Raw genomic sequence first — 16,615 nt, 5'->3', positions numbered from 1 at the left:
AGCAATATATATCCACAAACATTTTGATGAGTTGCACCCAGATCCATGAAAGCAAACAATTAAGATTAGTTAACATAATTGAGAAAATGTATCAGATATTTTCCCAATGGCAGACCTAAAAATATGTCAAACTTGTTTATAAAAAGTCAACATTCAGATTATGTCTGCAAAGAATACTAGCACATAGTAGCTAAAAATCCAGTCTCTGGAGCCAGACTACCTAGATTCAACTCATATATTCCTTATTAACTAGATGTAAACCCTGAGGAAATTGTTTAACATGTTTGGATCTTTGTTTCCCCATCCGTAAAATGGAAATGAGAATTGTACCTACCTCAGGGTGTTGTTGAAAGCGTTAAATGCAAAACCTTGCAACAATACTTAACACACCATATACAACAGCGGTTGTTGTTATTGTTGTTGTTATTATTATCATTGTCAATATGGTAGAAACAAGATCAATATTTGATATGTAAAGGACCATTGTAAAGTAGAATTCAGACCAGAGCCCTGCCGAAGTCATTGTTTTCAGTTCACATGCACTTCATTGAACTTGGGACAAATCATCTGAATTGAGGTGGATGTGGTGTGGGACAGTTCCCACACCCAGGTTTCGTTTTGAGTGTTAAATGTGTGCAAATATGAAAATTCAAGGTGAGACTTAGAGCAAAACTGCCAAGTTTTAGACTACTCATTTCAAAACTAATTAGTATATTCAATTTTGGGGCAAACCCTGTTAACCAGTTTTGCTGTTTTTTAGCAAAATTTAGAGCTTTTTTTCTTTTCTTCTGTCATTTTGGATCTTGGTCTGTGATATATTTTCATCTTTGGTCTATAGTTATTTGGTCTATAGTTACTGTTTTTTTAAAATAATATAGTAAGTGCCTGTGCATCGACAACCCAAAACAAAAGTTAAGATTTTGACAATAATTTGTATCTAATTACATGGTTCCCCGCCATATCGTCACTGACACTTCATCCTCCTGTCCCCTCTTATTTGGATTCTACAGTCATCCTTTCTTTGTTTTACTGTTTAAGTTTGTTTTTTTCTTTTTTAAATTTCAGTTGTTTCTCAGAAAGGACATAATGTTTTACATATTATAAGGGGACATACTTTTTCCACTTGATAATATCATTAATTATATCAGTATAGAAAATGTGCTGTTTCCTTCTTTCTGAATCTCATCTTGGAATTTTTTTCCAAATCAACATGCAATAATTGCAGAATCCTTTGCCTTTTATAACCAGAGGACTGCTTATAAAACAGAGATTGAAGATTAAATTTTTCTGGCCCATCAATCAGACTATATTAGGTTAACCCAAAACTTAGACTGACTGTCGATCTCTTTAAACATGTCCAATGTAGGAAAACATTTTTCTGATGCTGTTTTTCATTTTTTCAAAATCAGCAACCCATATTGCTTATTAAATAGGTCACCTGAATTGTGTACTGGATTTTCTTAACTTTCATCTCTTGCTTGCTCACTTTATTTTAGTGTCCACCCTTATAAATGAGAATTGACTGTCTTTCACACAATGGGACTATCATTTGCAAATGAAAGGGGCAGAATAAGTCATTTTACACTGTATGCTGAACAAATAAAGATATCCTAAGATATGAAATCTATAGGTTTCCAAACAGTACTGGTACACGTACAATTGGAGAAAGCAACAATAATCAAGAAGTAATAAATTGTGGTCTTTCCTATGAACATAGGTTTTAATCCATTAATCTCAATCTGCCTCAGATGTTACTCTGTTAAACATTCTTTGACAGTATTCTTATTCGAAGACAACTTTAACAAGTCCTTTGTCTACACTATGAATGTCAGTATCTAACGTCAATATCTATGAGCTAGTAGATTAACCCATAGCAACTCAGACACATGGGATGAAGGAGGGAGCAGCGTTGGAGAGGTTATGTCAAATGAATGAGAGCAGTTTAGTGAGGAAATATGCCCATTTGGAAATGGATTCTTTTATACTGCTGAAGAGCTCTTTATAAAAATAAGTTATAATCCTAAAGCTGCCACAGTTGACTATGCATAAACATGTTCAGAATTGGATCTCCTTCGTGCAGGCTGCTTTGTGCAGGTATTTAGCTACTGCCAGTAGGGCTACCAGCTCACTCAGCTCATTGCATAGAAAATCTGCTGCAAGAAAATACATGGGTGAAAAAAAAAAGCTGGTTAAACATTGTGCTGTTATTCTGTGTGTCTGTTGAAGCTTTCCTCCAAAACAAGTTGACTTACTTAAATTGTTTTACAAAAATAAACTCCAAAAGCCTTGAGAATAGTGCAGTCCTAAAGTAGTATTGATTTAATCAATGTTAAAAACACTTTCAGAGGAGTAAGATGAGAAACAAGATGAACATGTTTGCCACCAATAGTGGCAACAGTTTATGTCATTGATCTGAGAGACTCAGATAAAAACAAATCCTCTGTGTGTGTGAGTAAAATTACCGTGTACTTGAACACTAGAGGTTATCTTTCTACTTGCTTTTATTCAAGCATACTGGCTTATGTTTGTATAACACATATTGAGATGGCAAATCCAGCTTTGTACCTATAATATGTTGAAGAAATTATCAGATTGCATTTTTTGTATGGTTTTATATAGTACCTCCTATAGAAGATTGTAAGGAACAAGAGCCTATTATGGACAACAATATTTCTCTGGTGCCTTTTGAGAGACCTGCTGTCATAGAGAAGCTCACGGGGAATATGGGAAAACGTAAAAGCTCCACTCCACAAAAGTTTGTGGGTAAGCATTACAAATGCTTTTATTTCTTTAAAAGGTGATTTTAATGGGCGAAGACATGCTCCCATGTATTAGAAATATATGTGGTGTAATTCAGTTCATGGAATAAATGCCAATCTCTTTTCTCCATTATTCTTTTCTACTTTTTTGCTACTCAATGTGTATCATACTTACACACACACACACACGCACACACGCACACACCATAGGTATGTGGGCCTAAGAAAGAGAAATAAAGGAAAGACTAATAGTAAGTTGTATCTCAAAATGGAATGATATTTAAAGGAGAATAGCATGTAAAAATAAAATATTTATTTATTTAAAAAATACTATTTAAGGAAAATAGTGTAGCCTGTTAGCCAGTTTTGTAGTGTGTTTTTAAATTTCAGTTAGCACCAGGTTTTCAAACTGTTTTCTTTACATGATGATAATGTTTTCAATATTTAATCTAAGTTGAACAGAATTATTTTTTAAATTCTGCATTAGAAAAATAATGCAGCAACCTACATTCAAGATATTTGGATCTGTATTTCATGTTTTGATCTTTGTTTCCATCCAGCTATGATTTTGAACTTAAAAGATTAAATATGATGTATTAGACTTTCCTTTTTCATTTCCAAGCCCTTAGATATTCTTTGATACACTCAAAGAGTTGGCATCTTTCTGCATACTGTAAGCCATAAAGTGTCTCTGAGGATACAAAAAGTATCTAATTTTTAAAAAGACTATACGAATAACAGAGATGCAATATAAAGAATTGTTAGTAATTGTAAATATGATATATGTATTCTCATAGACTTTATATTTGGTAGAAATTAGAAGAAATAAAAATATTCAAATAGATACTCACATTCTGGTGACAAAGATCATTGTGGAATATCTTATGTGAGTTGAGTGGTGATTGGGAAAAAATATTTTCTTTGGTTATTTCAGGGAGGAAAAGGTAATAAAATTCTGTTGCTCCAGTAAACATTTAGAAGAAGGTTTCCTTTCAATTTGAAATTGAAGAAGTAACAAATCATCCAAATATCTTTAAGAGAAACTGGAGAGATAAATTGACAGAGCTCATTAAAGGCTGATTATACCCCTAAGGATTGTAGTTTATACTAGTTCAGTTTAAAGCCCCTGAGAGTATTGGCAAAGGCCTGCCACGGGCCCTAGCTAACTTTTCTGTCTCTTTCTTCCTTTTTATAGATAACTTTTTTTTTTTTTTTAATGTCAGTTCATCTGTTTTTTAATATTGATTAATTTAATGGTTGTCCATTCAATGCCTCTGTCTCAACAAGACACTAGTGTAGTTGGGAAAATATGAAATTCATTACTATGCTTTCTATCTTCTGAATTTATTTAGTTCTGCTTTTTGTAACATTTTCATGGTTTTTATGACTAGAGATGCTTCTCTCAATTTGATTTGATTATGCTCCTTAGGAAAGAGGGACAGATTTTTAAAATTTATATTTTGAAATACTGACAGATTTTTATTAGGAATTTGGTGCTTTTTTAAAAATTTGGATTATATCCTAGTAATAATATATAGCAATCATGTAGTCACTATTTCTATGTTTGAATTAAAAAAAATAATCATTCCACACTTAATATAAATTCCTTTTTGCTATATCCCTCAGTTAAATACTGTTATTTTACCTATCAAGCCCTCCAGGCCAATGATTGCTGAGCTTTCTGCATATCTATTTGTCTCCTTCTCTCTTTTCTTGTTCAGCTTAGAGTCCATGGTTCACCACCTTTCCCACCCTCTTTCCAGTATTCTGGTCTCTCCTGCCTTGTCCTTCCAGCACCTCATCCTGGTGAAACCCCACCCTCTAGTGAATCCGACTGAGGCTCTTTTCTATATCTGCATAGCTGCTAATACTTTGGGAGAAAATCCCTCAGCTTTACAAATTGTTGTCACTAAAAGTAAGTGAATAACTGATCTCAAATACCAGTTTCCCATCCATACTATGTAGCAGCCTTCCTTTAATCCATCCCTGCATAGTCTTCTCTCCTACTTACCACTATGGCTATTTCAACCTTTCTCTACTCTCCGCAAATATGGTATCTCACTCCTTGATGATATTATATCTAGATTCACAGGGAATAAAATCAGTTGAAATGATTTCAGTATTATATCACTGATCCTATAGGATTATGTGCATCCATCTGAATGCTTTCTTCTTTTCTCTTTGTTTCAATGAAAGAGTATCCCTCTTTCTGATTAAGGTTAATTTCTTCTTGTGCTCTGGAATTCTCTTATCCTAGCTCCCCAAATACCTTACACTGTTATTTTCTTCTTCCTCACTTATATTTCAGTCTCTCCCCTCTATTAGCTTTCTTATTTCAGAATTTAATGTGATAAACTCTCATGGTTAAAAAAAAACCAAAAAAATAAAAAAACCTTCCCTCAGACCCAGGTCTCCTTCCAGCTAGTATCTACTTTCTCCTTCTCTTCAAAGATGAAGTTGTTGAAAGCGTTCCCTATGCTTACTTTCCATAACTTCTTTCTTTCTACTCATTCCCCAGTCTATGCAGCCTGGCTTTCTTCCCTATGGTCCATCGGAATTATTCTCATTGAGCTCACCTCTAGAATCCACAGTGCCAAATCTACTGGACCCTTTTTAGACTATCTTACATAACTCCTAGAGAGCATTTGCCACTAATGATCACTTCCTTTTGAAATACTCTGTTTCCTTGGTTTCTATGGCACTGACCTCTCTTCCATATCTTCCAGCTTCTGACTCTCCTTCTCTGTCTTCTTTATGGATTTACCCCTAACAGCTATGCATATGGGGGCAAAAATACTAATGGAGGCTTCCATTCATATGCCCAAATATTTTAATGTAAATCAAGCTAAAAAACTGTTATGTTTTACACTTCTAACTTAGAAGACTGAGTTCAAATAAATATAGAATTCTCAGGTTCCTTGGAGTTCCATGCCAGACATTGGCATCACAAGTAGAGCCACCCCCTGGCCTGGAGCCAGTCCACTCTCTTAGACGTATTCTTGGTTCTGTCCAATACCAAAAGGAGCCTCATGCACACATAGGTAGGCACCTCAGCCTGCACATCCAAGTTCTTTTCACATCTGTAACCACACATAGCATGTGAATAGTAGTGTGTCGGCCATTCCTGATGCCTGAGGGTGTGCACACCAGCAGCACAATTGATATTTAGGAAGGTGGACCCTTTGAAAAGGACTGTACTAACCCTGGGTGCAAGCTCAGAGCCATTTGAGCAAGGAGTTCTGGGGTCCCAGGTGGCTAGAATGTGGTCTAGGGAGGGGCTCCAGGTAGATACATTCCCTTGCTCCTGCACATTCTTCGTTCCATGAGGAGCAAAGCCCAGGCTCTCTAAACATAGGGCCCAGTGCAGGAATCCCACTTGCCCTGGTCTATGGGCAGGCATAAAAATCTTGGTTTTCGTTCAGTTTCTATTATTGACCTTCTCTTCTTCACACTTTAACTATTCGTGAGTGATATCTATTCCTGTGGTTTCTGAAGTTACTTTCAACCAATTGATGACTCTCATCTCTACATCTCAAGCCCACATCTCTCTCTGTCTCTTGAGTTAGAGACTGTACCTCAGTACCTACTGGACATGACTCTTACTCATAATTTTCCCAACCCAAATTTATCAACTTTTCTATCTCCTTGCCATCCACTAAGTTTCCATGGCCAGAAACCAGGACTTCATGCTTAACTTCTTTCTCTTTCTCATTCTCTATGTCTAAATAATCACCAAGCCTTAACAACTTCATTTTCTACATTTCTCTCCATTCCATTGAATTTTCTCCACTTCCACTGCCATTATACTAGTTCAGGCCACCATGGTCTCTAGCAACAACTTCCTAGACCATCTTGCTAATTAAATATCTAGTGAAATCACTTTCCTGTTTAGTCCTTTCTGTGCTTATTGGTCTCGGGATAAAATTTAAATTCCTTAGCGGTTGAATGAGACCTAAATTATATGATTCCATCTTTCTCATCTATTTTCATACTCAGCCATTTTGAAGTATAAGTAATCCCTGGAAGGAGTCATGCCCTGTTGCCTCTAAGCCTTGTTACTAGCTGCTCCATCCCCACGTTTCTTTACTTGGCTAATATTTGCCATCATATTTGCATTGCTGATGCCACTTTTTTCAAGAAGTCTTCTTTTACTCCCCTAGCAAGAGATATGTATTCTTCATATTTGACCACATAGCACATATCACACGTATTATAAATGATCCCTAAATTGCTGTCACTCCCTCTAAACTGTAAACTCTTTGAGAATATAGATTAGATTTGTGTAGCTTAACTTTTAAACTTTTGACATTGCAATACCTTAAATTGGATACCATGAGATAATTTCTCATTTTTTTTCTATCATTTTCATTGCTCTGATCATTACCCTGATCTCACTTTGGGGGGACCTTTCTTCAAACTTGAGATAACACTAGCTACCTGAAAGTGCTTTTCCAAAATGCAGTTCTGTGGATCAATATTTCCTATCAACATTACAAGTCAGAAATCCATCTGCAACAACATACTAAACATTTATAAGAGGACCACATGTATTTTTAAGAAGCATTTATCTGTAAGATTTACCTATCAGAATAACTAGGTAATTAGTAGGAGGCTACATTGTTTTAGTAGCAGAAATTTAAGAAGATAAAATATTCTGTCCAAAGTTGGTGATATTTGAAGGAGAAAAATTAAAATTACTTCTCCTGTCTTATGCACCAAACTTTCTTATAGTTAATGTTAGATATAATGTTGAAGTAAAATACTAAAATAAAATTTTTTGAAGTAAATATTAAAGGGAAAACTACAAACATCGTCTTCCAATCAAGAAAAAGTACAGAAAACTGACAATGGGTGTACACACCATTTGTGTCTAAATAAGAAAGGTGTGATGTAAAAATGAATAATTATCCTTTTTAAGAAACAAAACAACAAAACAATATTTCCCAAGTTTATAAGTCTTCTGGAAGTAACTCCTCTTTTTTAAGTAGCCCCAAATTTCATTCAGTTTATCAGACAATACAACTTTTAGCAGTATTTTAATAGTGACTTTTTTGAGCTCTCCAGAATGACATATATTGGCCCTGTAACTGTTTCTAATGCAGCAGCTAAATCAGCCAAAGTAACCCTACACAACAGTGAGGTGACAGATGTTATAACCAGATTATTCTCACCTTTATGATCTTTGTGGCTTGGTCACTGATATTTAACATATGCAACAACAAGCATAGTCTCTGACTTATTTTCACCTGGTATTTTTTTCTTTCTCCAATAGCTGCTGATGTCTAGACAAGTGGAAATTTTAATAGGTAATGAAAATAAGATAACACACTCAATCATACCTTTCAGGCTGGATGCATTTTCATGATGGCATTAGAACAAGTGCAAATGGCTTGTGAAATTTTTATTACTAATCCTCTTTGCAGGTTTAGAGTTTGCAGGTTTGTGAGTCTCAGCAGAATTAAAGAGCCTAAATACTTGATCCAAAGAATAAGATTACCATATTATGGAAAATGGATTTGATGAGTTAGCGTTGTACTTCTATATTTTTTAATCCAGCCATTAATTTTGTTGTATGCTTTCCTTCCCTTTTTACTTTTCTTCCCCTCTCTCTTTCAGGGGAAAAGCTCATGCGATTCAGCTACCCAGACATTCACTTGGACATGAACTTAACATATGAGAAGGAGGCTGAGCTGATGCAGTCTCATATGATGGACCAAGCCATCAACAATGCAATCACCTACCTTGGAGCTGAGGCCCTTCACCCTCTGATGCAGCACCCGCCAAGCACAATCGCTGAGGTGGCCCCAGTGATAAGCTCAGCTTATTCTCAGGTCTATCATCCAAATAGGATAGAAAGACCCATTAGCAGGGAAACCTCTGATAGTCATGAAAACAACATGGATGGCCCTATCTCTCTCATCAGACCAAAGAGTCGACCCCAGGAAAGAGAGGCCTCTCCCAGCAATAGCTGCCTGGATTCTACTGACTCAGAAAGCAGCCATGATGACCACCAGTCCTACCAAGGAAACCCTGCCTTAAATCCCAAGAGGAAACAAAGCCCAGCTTACATGAAGGAGGATGTGAAGGCTTTGGATACCACCAAGGCTCCTAAGGGCTCCCTGAAGGACATCTACAAAGTCTTCAATGGAGAAGGAGAACAGATTCGAGCCTTCAAGTGTGAGCACTGCCGAGTCCTTTTCCTAGACCATGTCATGTACACCATTCACATGGGTTGCCATGGCTACCGGGACCCACTGGAATGCAACATCTGTGGCTACAGAAGCCAGGACCGTTATGAGTTTTCATCACACATTGTTCGAGGGGAGCACACATTCCACTAGGCCTTTTCATTCCAAAGGGGACCCCTATGAAGTAACAAACTGCACATGAAGAAATACTGCACTTACAATCCCACCTTCCCTAAGATGTTGACATACCTTTTTTTTTTTTTTTTAATATTATTACTGTCATTAATCTTATTTTGTGGACGCAGTGTCTTTGCTCTGCCTAATTAAAATAAGTAAGAAACAGAAGAGAGAAGGGACAGGGGATATTGTTTCTTGATAAGTTGGCTTGTTTATTTTGTGGGAATTTTAAGAGCAGTTAATTTCTGCCATGCATAGATATAAGGTATATCATGCTTTTGAAAAAAAAAATCACTTGATTCATATAGATTCACCTAAGAGATTCTGATTTGCCACTGATGTTCAGGATTATGATTGAAGGCAGGAGTTTCATGGGTAAGACTTTCACAGTTTAAAATGGTCTAAGTAATTGAACGCTTCAAAGAAGAATTTGTTTCAAAATTTAAACTTTTTTTTTTCCTCTAGAGATCATGGAACACAAATTCATCTTTATTTTCAGTGATAACTCCTTGGATGGGTCGTTGTTGTGGGGTCTATGTTTACTTCCCCTATGGAATTTATAATCCAGTATGTTATACACTGTACCATATAGCAAAATTTTTAAACTACAGGTAGTTGAGGACACCTACAATACATCTGAGGTCCTATGATCTTATTTTTCTAAACTTAAGCACTGTTTTTCCGTAGTTTTGATGACTGGCATTTTATAGACACCCTGGCAGCCTTACTTTTAACACCTTTAATGACTAGTATTTTCATCTAGTTTTCAGAATAACATATGGTCTAAGAGCAGCTTACAGGCAGTCAGTTTCCAGAAGGGACCTCTTCTTTTCATAAATTTGTTTGGGAAGTTTTCTTTTAACGTTGTAATGTGATGGTCGCATAGTATACATATTTGTTTCTAAAAGTATGCTTACGATTGCCACTTTATCAGCATTTAATCAGTGTTAACCAGTCAGCAGAAAAATATAATTAGGCTAACAGTTGGGGGGCGGGGACACACTCAGAAATCCCTTTTCTGGTATTTCTCTCTTTTCACTGTTTTTTTCAAGCTGTGACCACCCAGTGTTCTGTCCGTAGTCCATTCATCTTTTACTCTTCCAGTGGAAGGTCTTAAAAATCTTACTGTAGGCTATTTCTTTCAAACTCTCCTCAGAGCAATCGCTAATTTGATCTGAATGTGGTAACTTGAACCCCTTAAGTTTATGGAACTAGGGCTATTTATTCTAGTATTTCTTCAGTACTAACATTTACCACTTCTGGTGCAAGAAAAGGGGACTTCTTTGTTACCTATACATTGGACTATAGAGAAAACAGAAAACACAGCTTATTTTTACCCTTTGTGGAGTACAAAATGCAATGGAACTCCCAAGCAAAAGTGACTATATCCTGCACATTTTTCCATCTCAAAAACATTCAACTACTTATGAGTCCTTTCAGAAATGAATCTCAAGCCCTTAGTACAGAAATTCTCTTCTTGTAATCCATACATGTTACCATATTTCATGTGCAGATTTTAATTTCATTTATATGGGTGCTCTAATTTTTCTTGCAGTCCAACAGCATTTGAGGGGAGGAACCGAGTGAAATTGATTCGAGTCATTTTGAGGGACATCCTTGGAGGCAGAAGTCTCTGCTTGTGTGACTGGATGATCTGATAACCATTTATGAATACTGAAATTCTGTTAAGCAGTAACTGATAGCTACTCTAAAAAATAATTTAATAGGATGCTGAAACTATGTTTCTTAATACAGTATCGTGAAAATTATCAAGACTAGAGAATTATGGACAAATAAGCAAATCTGGCTCTTCACTCATTTTCTAGTTTACCATCTGCTTATTTAAGCAATTTCTAAGCACTAACACAGCCAGAACTAAGCAAAAATGGTTACAACTCAGCTCTTTTACTAGCCTTGTCATAATTATTTTTAGAGAAATATCCAAACTATTTCTCTAAATCTAAGAGAATGCACCAAAACAGAGATGTGACATGTTTTAAATAGACTATCAACTGTCATTTTTCTCCTACATGACTTGGTACATTATGAACATACAATTTATTCAAAGGTAAAGCATGTCGTTGAGATTCCCTCACCACATCCACCCTAACCACTCATAAATAATTGGAATTTTATTTTTCCTTTTGGAAATAGGTAAATAAGGTCAGCGATTTTGTATTTTACAGCAATTTAAGGAAACATTTGGATGGTAGTCAGTGTGTTCATAACTTTGGCTGTGTGTGAATTGCTCTTGGCATTAGCTGTGGATTTTCTTCCTACTGGCTTTTTTTTTTTTTTTTTTTTTTTTTTTTATGTGTGAACAATCATGTACCTACTTGCCCTGGGACAAAACTGAATTTAAGTGGACCTAAAGAGTTGTGTATGCCCCCATGCAGATAGTACTCAAGCACTCTCCTTTTCTGATTTAATCTTTTTGGGAATCTGTTTTATTGAAGAGACTTAATATTTGTGAGAGCGTATTTGATACAAGTGTCTACTTGTACTTTCTTTGCCTCATGATAGGAGGAACAGAAAGAGATACAGATGGTTCAGGGTGTGGCAGGGACAAGTGAGGACAAGGTCAATTCAAATGCATAGGTTTGGAAGAATTTTTGTGGACACAGTACTTTCTGGAAAAATCTAGATGGCTATAGTTGCATACCTCTTCTTCACAAAAGGAAATAAGCACGGTGGGAGCACCTAAAAATAAGCATGAGGGTCAGACACCAAATAAATCAAGTTTTATATAACAGTTACACGCCCAGTTTATTTAGGTGAGATTTCACAATACAAAGTATTTGAGGGGCATAGAAATGGGTTAGCCTCTGTATTTCCTAATCTGGCAAAAATTCAGAAATTCATCACATTGCTTTGTCCTAATTTTGCCCCGAATTTTATCTCTAGCTCCTGTTGGAGAAGTGTGCGGCCTCTCTCTGATAGCAGTCAGTCACTTTAAAAGCCATTCTCATCTGGCTTTTTAAACAGTGAAAGTGACCAATAAGCAGATTGGAAGAAATTTCGAGTTGTTGAAACATTCCATTGAGAATTTTCTGGAGGGACAAAATGGGAGAATGAGAGACCAGGATTTAGACCTTGACTGTAAGGTAGGGATTATCTTTCCTACACATATACAAGCAGTTGTGCACACACACACACGCATTCTTTTAAAGAAAATTCATGAAAAGAATTAGCATGATCAGATGTATTGCAAGGACAGAGAGAGGGTAAACTGCTGTTACTACCTGAGCAGTTTCGTGGGTTCACATTTTACCAGATTGTGTATTAAGAAATATCAAAGAAGTTACTGGTGTGTCTTTAGGACTATTTGCAACTATTAGACCTTGTGTCTTTACTAACTACTTCCAGAACAAATCTAAACAATCAAAAAGAAGGGATTTTTGCCAATTTGACATAACCTCCCAAGTGAAAGAAGCACAGATTACTTTTGGATAGGAAGATACAGAAAAGAATAATTACCGACTGGTATTTGTGGACACATGAAGAAAGACGAAAATATTTTACTGAGCTTGATAGTTTTATTCATAGTTTTTATGTCTCAGTTGTGCCCCTCACAAAACCCACCGTGAAGTCATGATATTTTATATAAATGTTTGACAAAATTTACATCAGCGGAGGCATTTGATGAAAATTACGTTTTACTTATTTTCCAAATGTTAATTCATTCTATCTCTAAAATGATTCCTTAAAGTAGAAAAAGAACTGAACAGGCTGCAAAAATACAAATAAAAAACTGTATGCCTTAGATTCAAGACAGAACTTAGATTATAAGAGGTACTACTATGCTATTTTTTAACTTTAAATTGTTCATTTTATAAAAAGGGTTAAGTTACATTTGTGATCATCTTTAGTTATATTTTATATATTAGTAAGTACCATCTGTATGAAGATTATTCTAAAACAGAAATTCCCCAAATGCAAAGGCAAAAAAGAGTGGGGGTGAAATTGAAGTTTGTATATATGAAAGTTATCTTAGAAATATTTTTAAATCTCCAGTTTCTGCAAAATAATTAAAATATACAGTAACTGGTCTCTTAAGATCCTGAATTTAATGTATTAAATACTTAGAAAATTTCTTTATATTGGTGCCTTTTTAAAATGCATTGAGAGAGTGTTGATAAGCTGTTGGAGTCCTACAACACTGTTATTATGTATTTTTAAAAATCACTTAAAATTGAGTACTATATAATTTATCTTTGTGTTCTTAGGGCAAAACTGTCACAGGAATTTCCAATACAGACTTTCAGCTCATCTGTGTAAAATAAAAGGAAATTTTGAAATCAGATTTTAATATCGTTTTAGTTAGACAGTATTTCTGAATACCATTACAAGATTATGCAGGTAAAACATGAGGTAGAGGGAAATTTTAGCTGTGAATTGCATTATGGTATGTTTTCGTTTTGTTTTTAAGGAAGAATTTAAGTTCTCGTATCATGGAAGGCTTTATTAGTGGAATTTTTGGTAAAACTCAGTATTGTTTTGGAACTTGATCTAATGACTAGTGTTGTGCTAGGTTGAGAAGCTCTGTATTCTAATCGGTTAATATTTTAAGGAATAATGTAAAGAAGCAGGTAATTAATTCTCCTTGAACAAAACAAAACTGAACAGTCATATCACATTGCGTTCTCCAAATTATAGTCTCAAATGGTTTCCTACCATGGTTGTGTATTACTTGCAATGGATGTGTTAGGATATGACAGCTTTTTTTAAAAATCAAGAGCTGCTTGTTATACAAAGTAAATGTCATATGACCAAGAAGCTGTGATATGCTAGTGTTTCTTTTTATCATAGTGTATCGCTGCTAGGCCAAATAATGACAGTTTCAATATTTTTACATTTATTGCAGAAACCTAAAAATTTGGAATTTCCATAAGATTTTTATGTAACATTCTATTTCTAGCTTTTTAGTTTTCTCTTGCTGTACTGTAAGTTTGTGGATATTTTTCACATGCACTCTTAGAAATAAGTTCCTAATTCTGTTTATGGGTTTTTCTCCCATAACATTGCATTTGTATATTTTCTGTATAAATTTGTTGTGAATTAACCTTTGCCCATACAGAAAATGGTACGTGAATGACTAGTTTTCTAAGATGTCCTTTTTATTGTGAATAAAATATAAAATTTAGAGGCCCTCTGCTAAGCCACAAAGTATAGCATATAACTTCATCTAGGTACAGATAAGCCTGTTTGCAGTTAATTGGGCCCTTCAAATTACCTCAAGTGACACAGTAAGAAAAGCTTCTCAAATGGGTGGAAGTCACTGAATCCCCTACTATGCACTTACCAGGATTCTACCTAATTTAATTTACTGGAAATGAATTTTTAAAATTGAATACACTGTAACAAGGGAAGGACTCTGGGTTTTGTTTTTGTTTTCTTTTGTATTTGTTTTTTAAAAGTAGTTCAATTTCTGAAACTGTGATAAAAAAAAATTGACTGTCAGGCACTCAGATTTTGAACATAAGTCACTTCCCCTTCTGTGTAACAAAGTTCTTTGTTATCTCTTCTCAAATTTTGTCTACTCTCCCCGTCCTCTTTTCTCCTCTCTGTTCAGGTCCCTTCCATCGTTGTCTTCGGACTTCTCTTTTTCTTCCTCTTTTTTTCCCCTACTAGTTTGAAGATTAGATTAACTCTCATTTCCAATTCATGGGTCTCTTAAGTCTTAATTTTTTATGTGTTGGCTGTATAATCTGCTGACATATTTTTATACTCAAGTGTAGTTTTATATTAAAAAGAAAAGTAGTTGGATTAAAAATGGTAAGGCATATACCCCTTATGTTACTTTCACTTTCAAATATTGGGTACCTAAAATATGATTTCAGAGATTCTGTAATCATAATATGGTATGTTTGCCTTCCTTTTTGTTAAATTTTGTATTCTGATTTGGTTTTCCTCCTAAAGTGTATATTATGAGAGATTAAACATTTTTTTTTTTTAAAGTATTTAGGAAGATGTTAAAAATTTACAGCAAAAAGTCTTAACTGTCGCCCAGTTGGGAGAAAATGCTTTAACATTACTATAATATTATTCCAGGTTTGGAGGGGGCTCTTCAGGCTCCATATTTGCTCTTAACAGTTGGACCTTTTAGACCATGTGTTATTTGCAATCCAGAATGATTGCCTCTGCTAGTTAGTTTAAAAGATAATTTTCTTTTCTTTCTGTACAAGTGCAATACTTTCATTGAAGTCTTAAAAACTGTGGTTATTTTTTGTTTGTTTGTTTTCTAACCTGTTCTTCAGTTAATGATGAAAAGAAACCCTTGAAAATCATGGCATGTTAAAGGACACAACAAGCAAAGAGAAAAATACTGTACAGTCAGAAGATTAGAGAATGTGGAAATAATTGGTCTGATATGGTACTTTTATTTAGGCTAAATTTCCATTGAAATTAGTATCTTTTGCCTGAGAAATGTGTCCTAAAGTTGAAATTCTTAAAGACTGAATTATCTTTTTAGACCCTTGCTCAATGTTTTAAATTAAGAACCTAATATTTTTTTTAATTTCAGTTTTCTCCTTTTGAAAATGAACTTTAAAATTAAAGCAAAGCACTTAGCTCAATTTTAAACACTTACCTATCACTTATTGGAGAAAATTTTTAAGAAATATTTGGAGCACTTCTGTTTTCATACAAATTTAAGTAAGAAGTATTTTTCGTATCATACATATTTATATGTAGTATGTTGGTTTTCTTTTTTTATACCTGTGTCCCTATAGTAAAACTGCTGTAATGTAAATACATATTTTGTTAAAAGATAACATTTCTTTGGCATTTCTCTTAAAGGCAGTTACTGCATTTGTACAGTATGTGTCTTGGCCATTTTAGACTTTTTTTTTTCTTTAACAATACCAAAGGTAATTAGACTACTTTGAAAACTAATTGCTTGACAGTTTCTAGAATATTTTGAGTTTTAGCAGAAAAAGAAAAAATAGGTGAAACCAGTAAACCTCATTTTTTTCAAACTAATAATTTGGGAAAATAAAAACTATTGTTTAAAAAAGAATTATATATAAATATATATGTAAAATTGAAATTCCAGACCTTGTATGTCAGGTTTGCTCAGTGTAATATAGTTTTTTTAAGGCTCAAATATCATACCTCAGAAAATGAGGTCTACTATGGAAATACTGAAACAGTCTTTGCAGCTGTGTGACAAGTCACTCTGCTATCTACCAATTTGGAAACCTCCGATAAACAGTTTTATCACTGCAGACTAAAATATGGGACTTGTATTTTCTTTGTTTTTAATGTACACACATACATGTTCTGTGCATGTATGTGGGTACTTTGTATGTGTATATGTGTATGAGTGTTGTATATGCATGTGTGAGTGTGTGTATGTGTGTACAACTAAAAAGCTGCAGAAACTTTGTAATACTTTGTGAAAAGGATTATATTATAAAGGTTTGTACTGTCTGAGTGCACAGCTACTGGAATAAATTTAGGGAATCTCAGGAACAAGCATATAATTTGTCC

The 16,615-nt window shown here is 34.7% G+C and overlaps 1 protein-coding gene across 7 annotated transcripts in view; it reads left to right on the top strand.

Moving 5' to 3' along the window:
- The window catches only part of IKZF2 (IKAROS family zinc finger 2), a 149,504-nt gene extending 134,366 nt beyond the window's left edge, over positions 1–15,138 (top strand). For 6 of the 7 annotated variants that reach the window (XM_019727022.3, XM_019727024.3, XM_074312718.2 and 3 more), the window contains 2 exons: positions 2,620–2,763; positions 8,376–15,138. In XM_019727022.3, coding sequence (XP_019582581.2) covers positions 2,620–2,763; positions 8,376–9,100 — 869 coding nt within the window. In that variant the 3' untranslated portion in view covers positions 9,101–15,138. The remainder of the gene's footprint in view (positions 1–2,619; positions 2,764–8,375) is intronic. The other variant, XM_074312741.2, reaches the window with a different exon arrangement.
- The last annotated feature ends 1,477 nt before the right edge of the window (positions 15,139–16,615 follow it).

This window comes from Rhinolophus sinicus, chromosome 17, assembly GCF_057876585.1.
Source record: "Rhinolophus sinicus isolate RSI-liver-muscle chromosome 17, RSI-T2T, whole genome shotgun sequence".
NCBI classification, from domain to species: Eukaryota; Metazoa; Chordata; class Mammalia; order Chiroptera; family Rhinolophidae; genus Rhinolophus; species Rhinolophus sinicus.
Note: the sequence above shows the minus strand (reverse complement) of the source record. Positions and strands in the feature narration are given on the sequence as shown.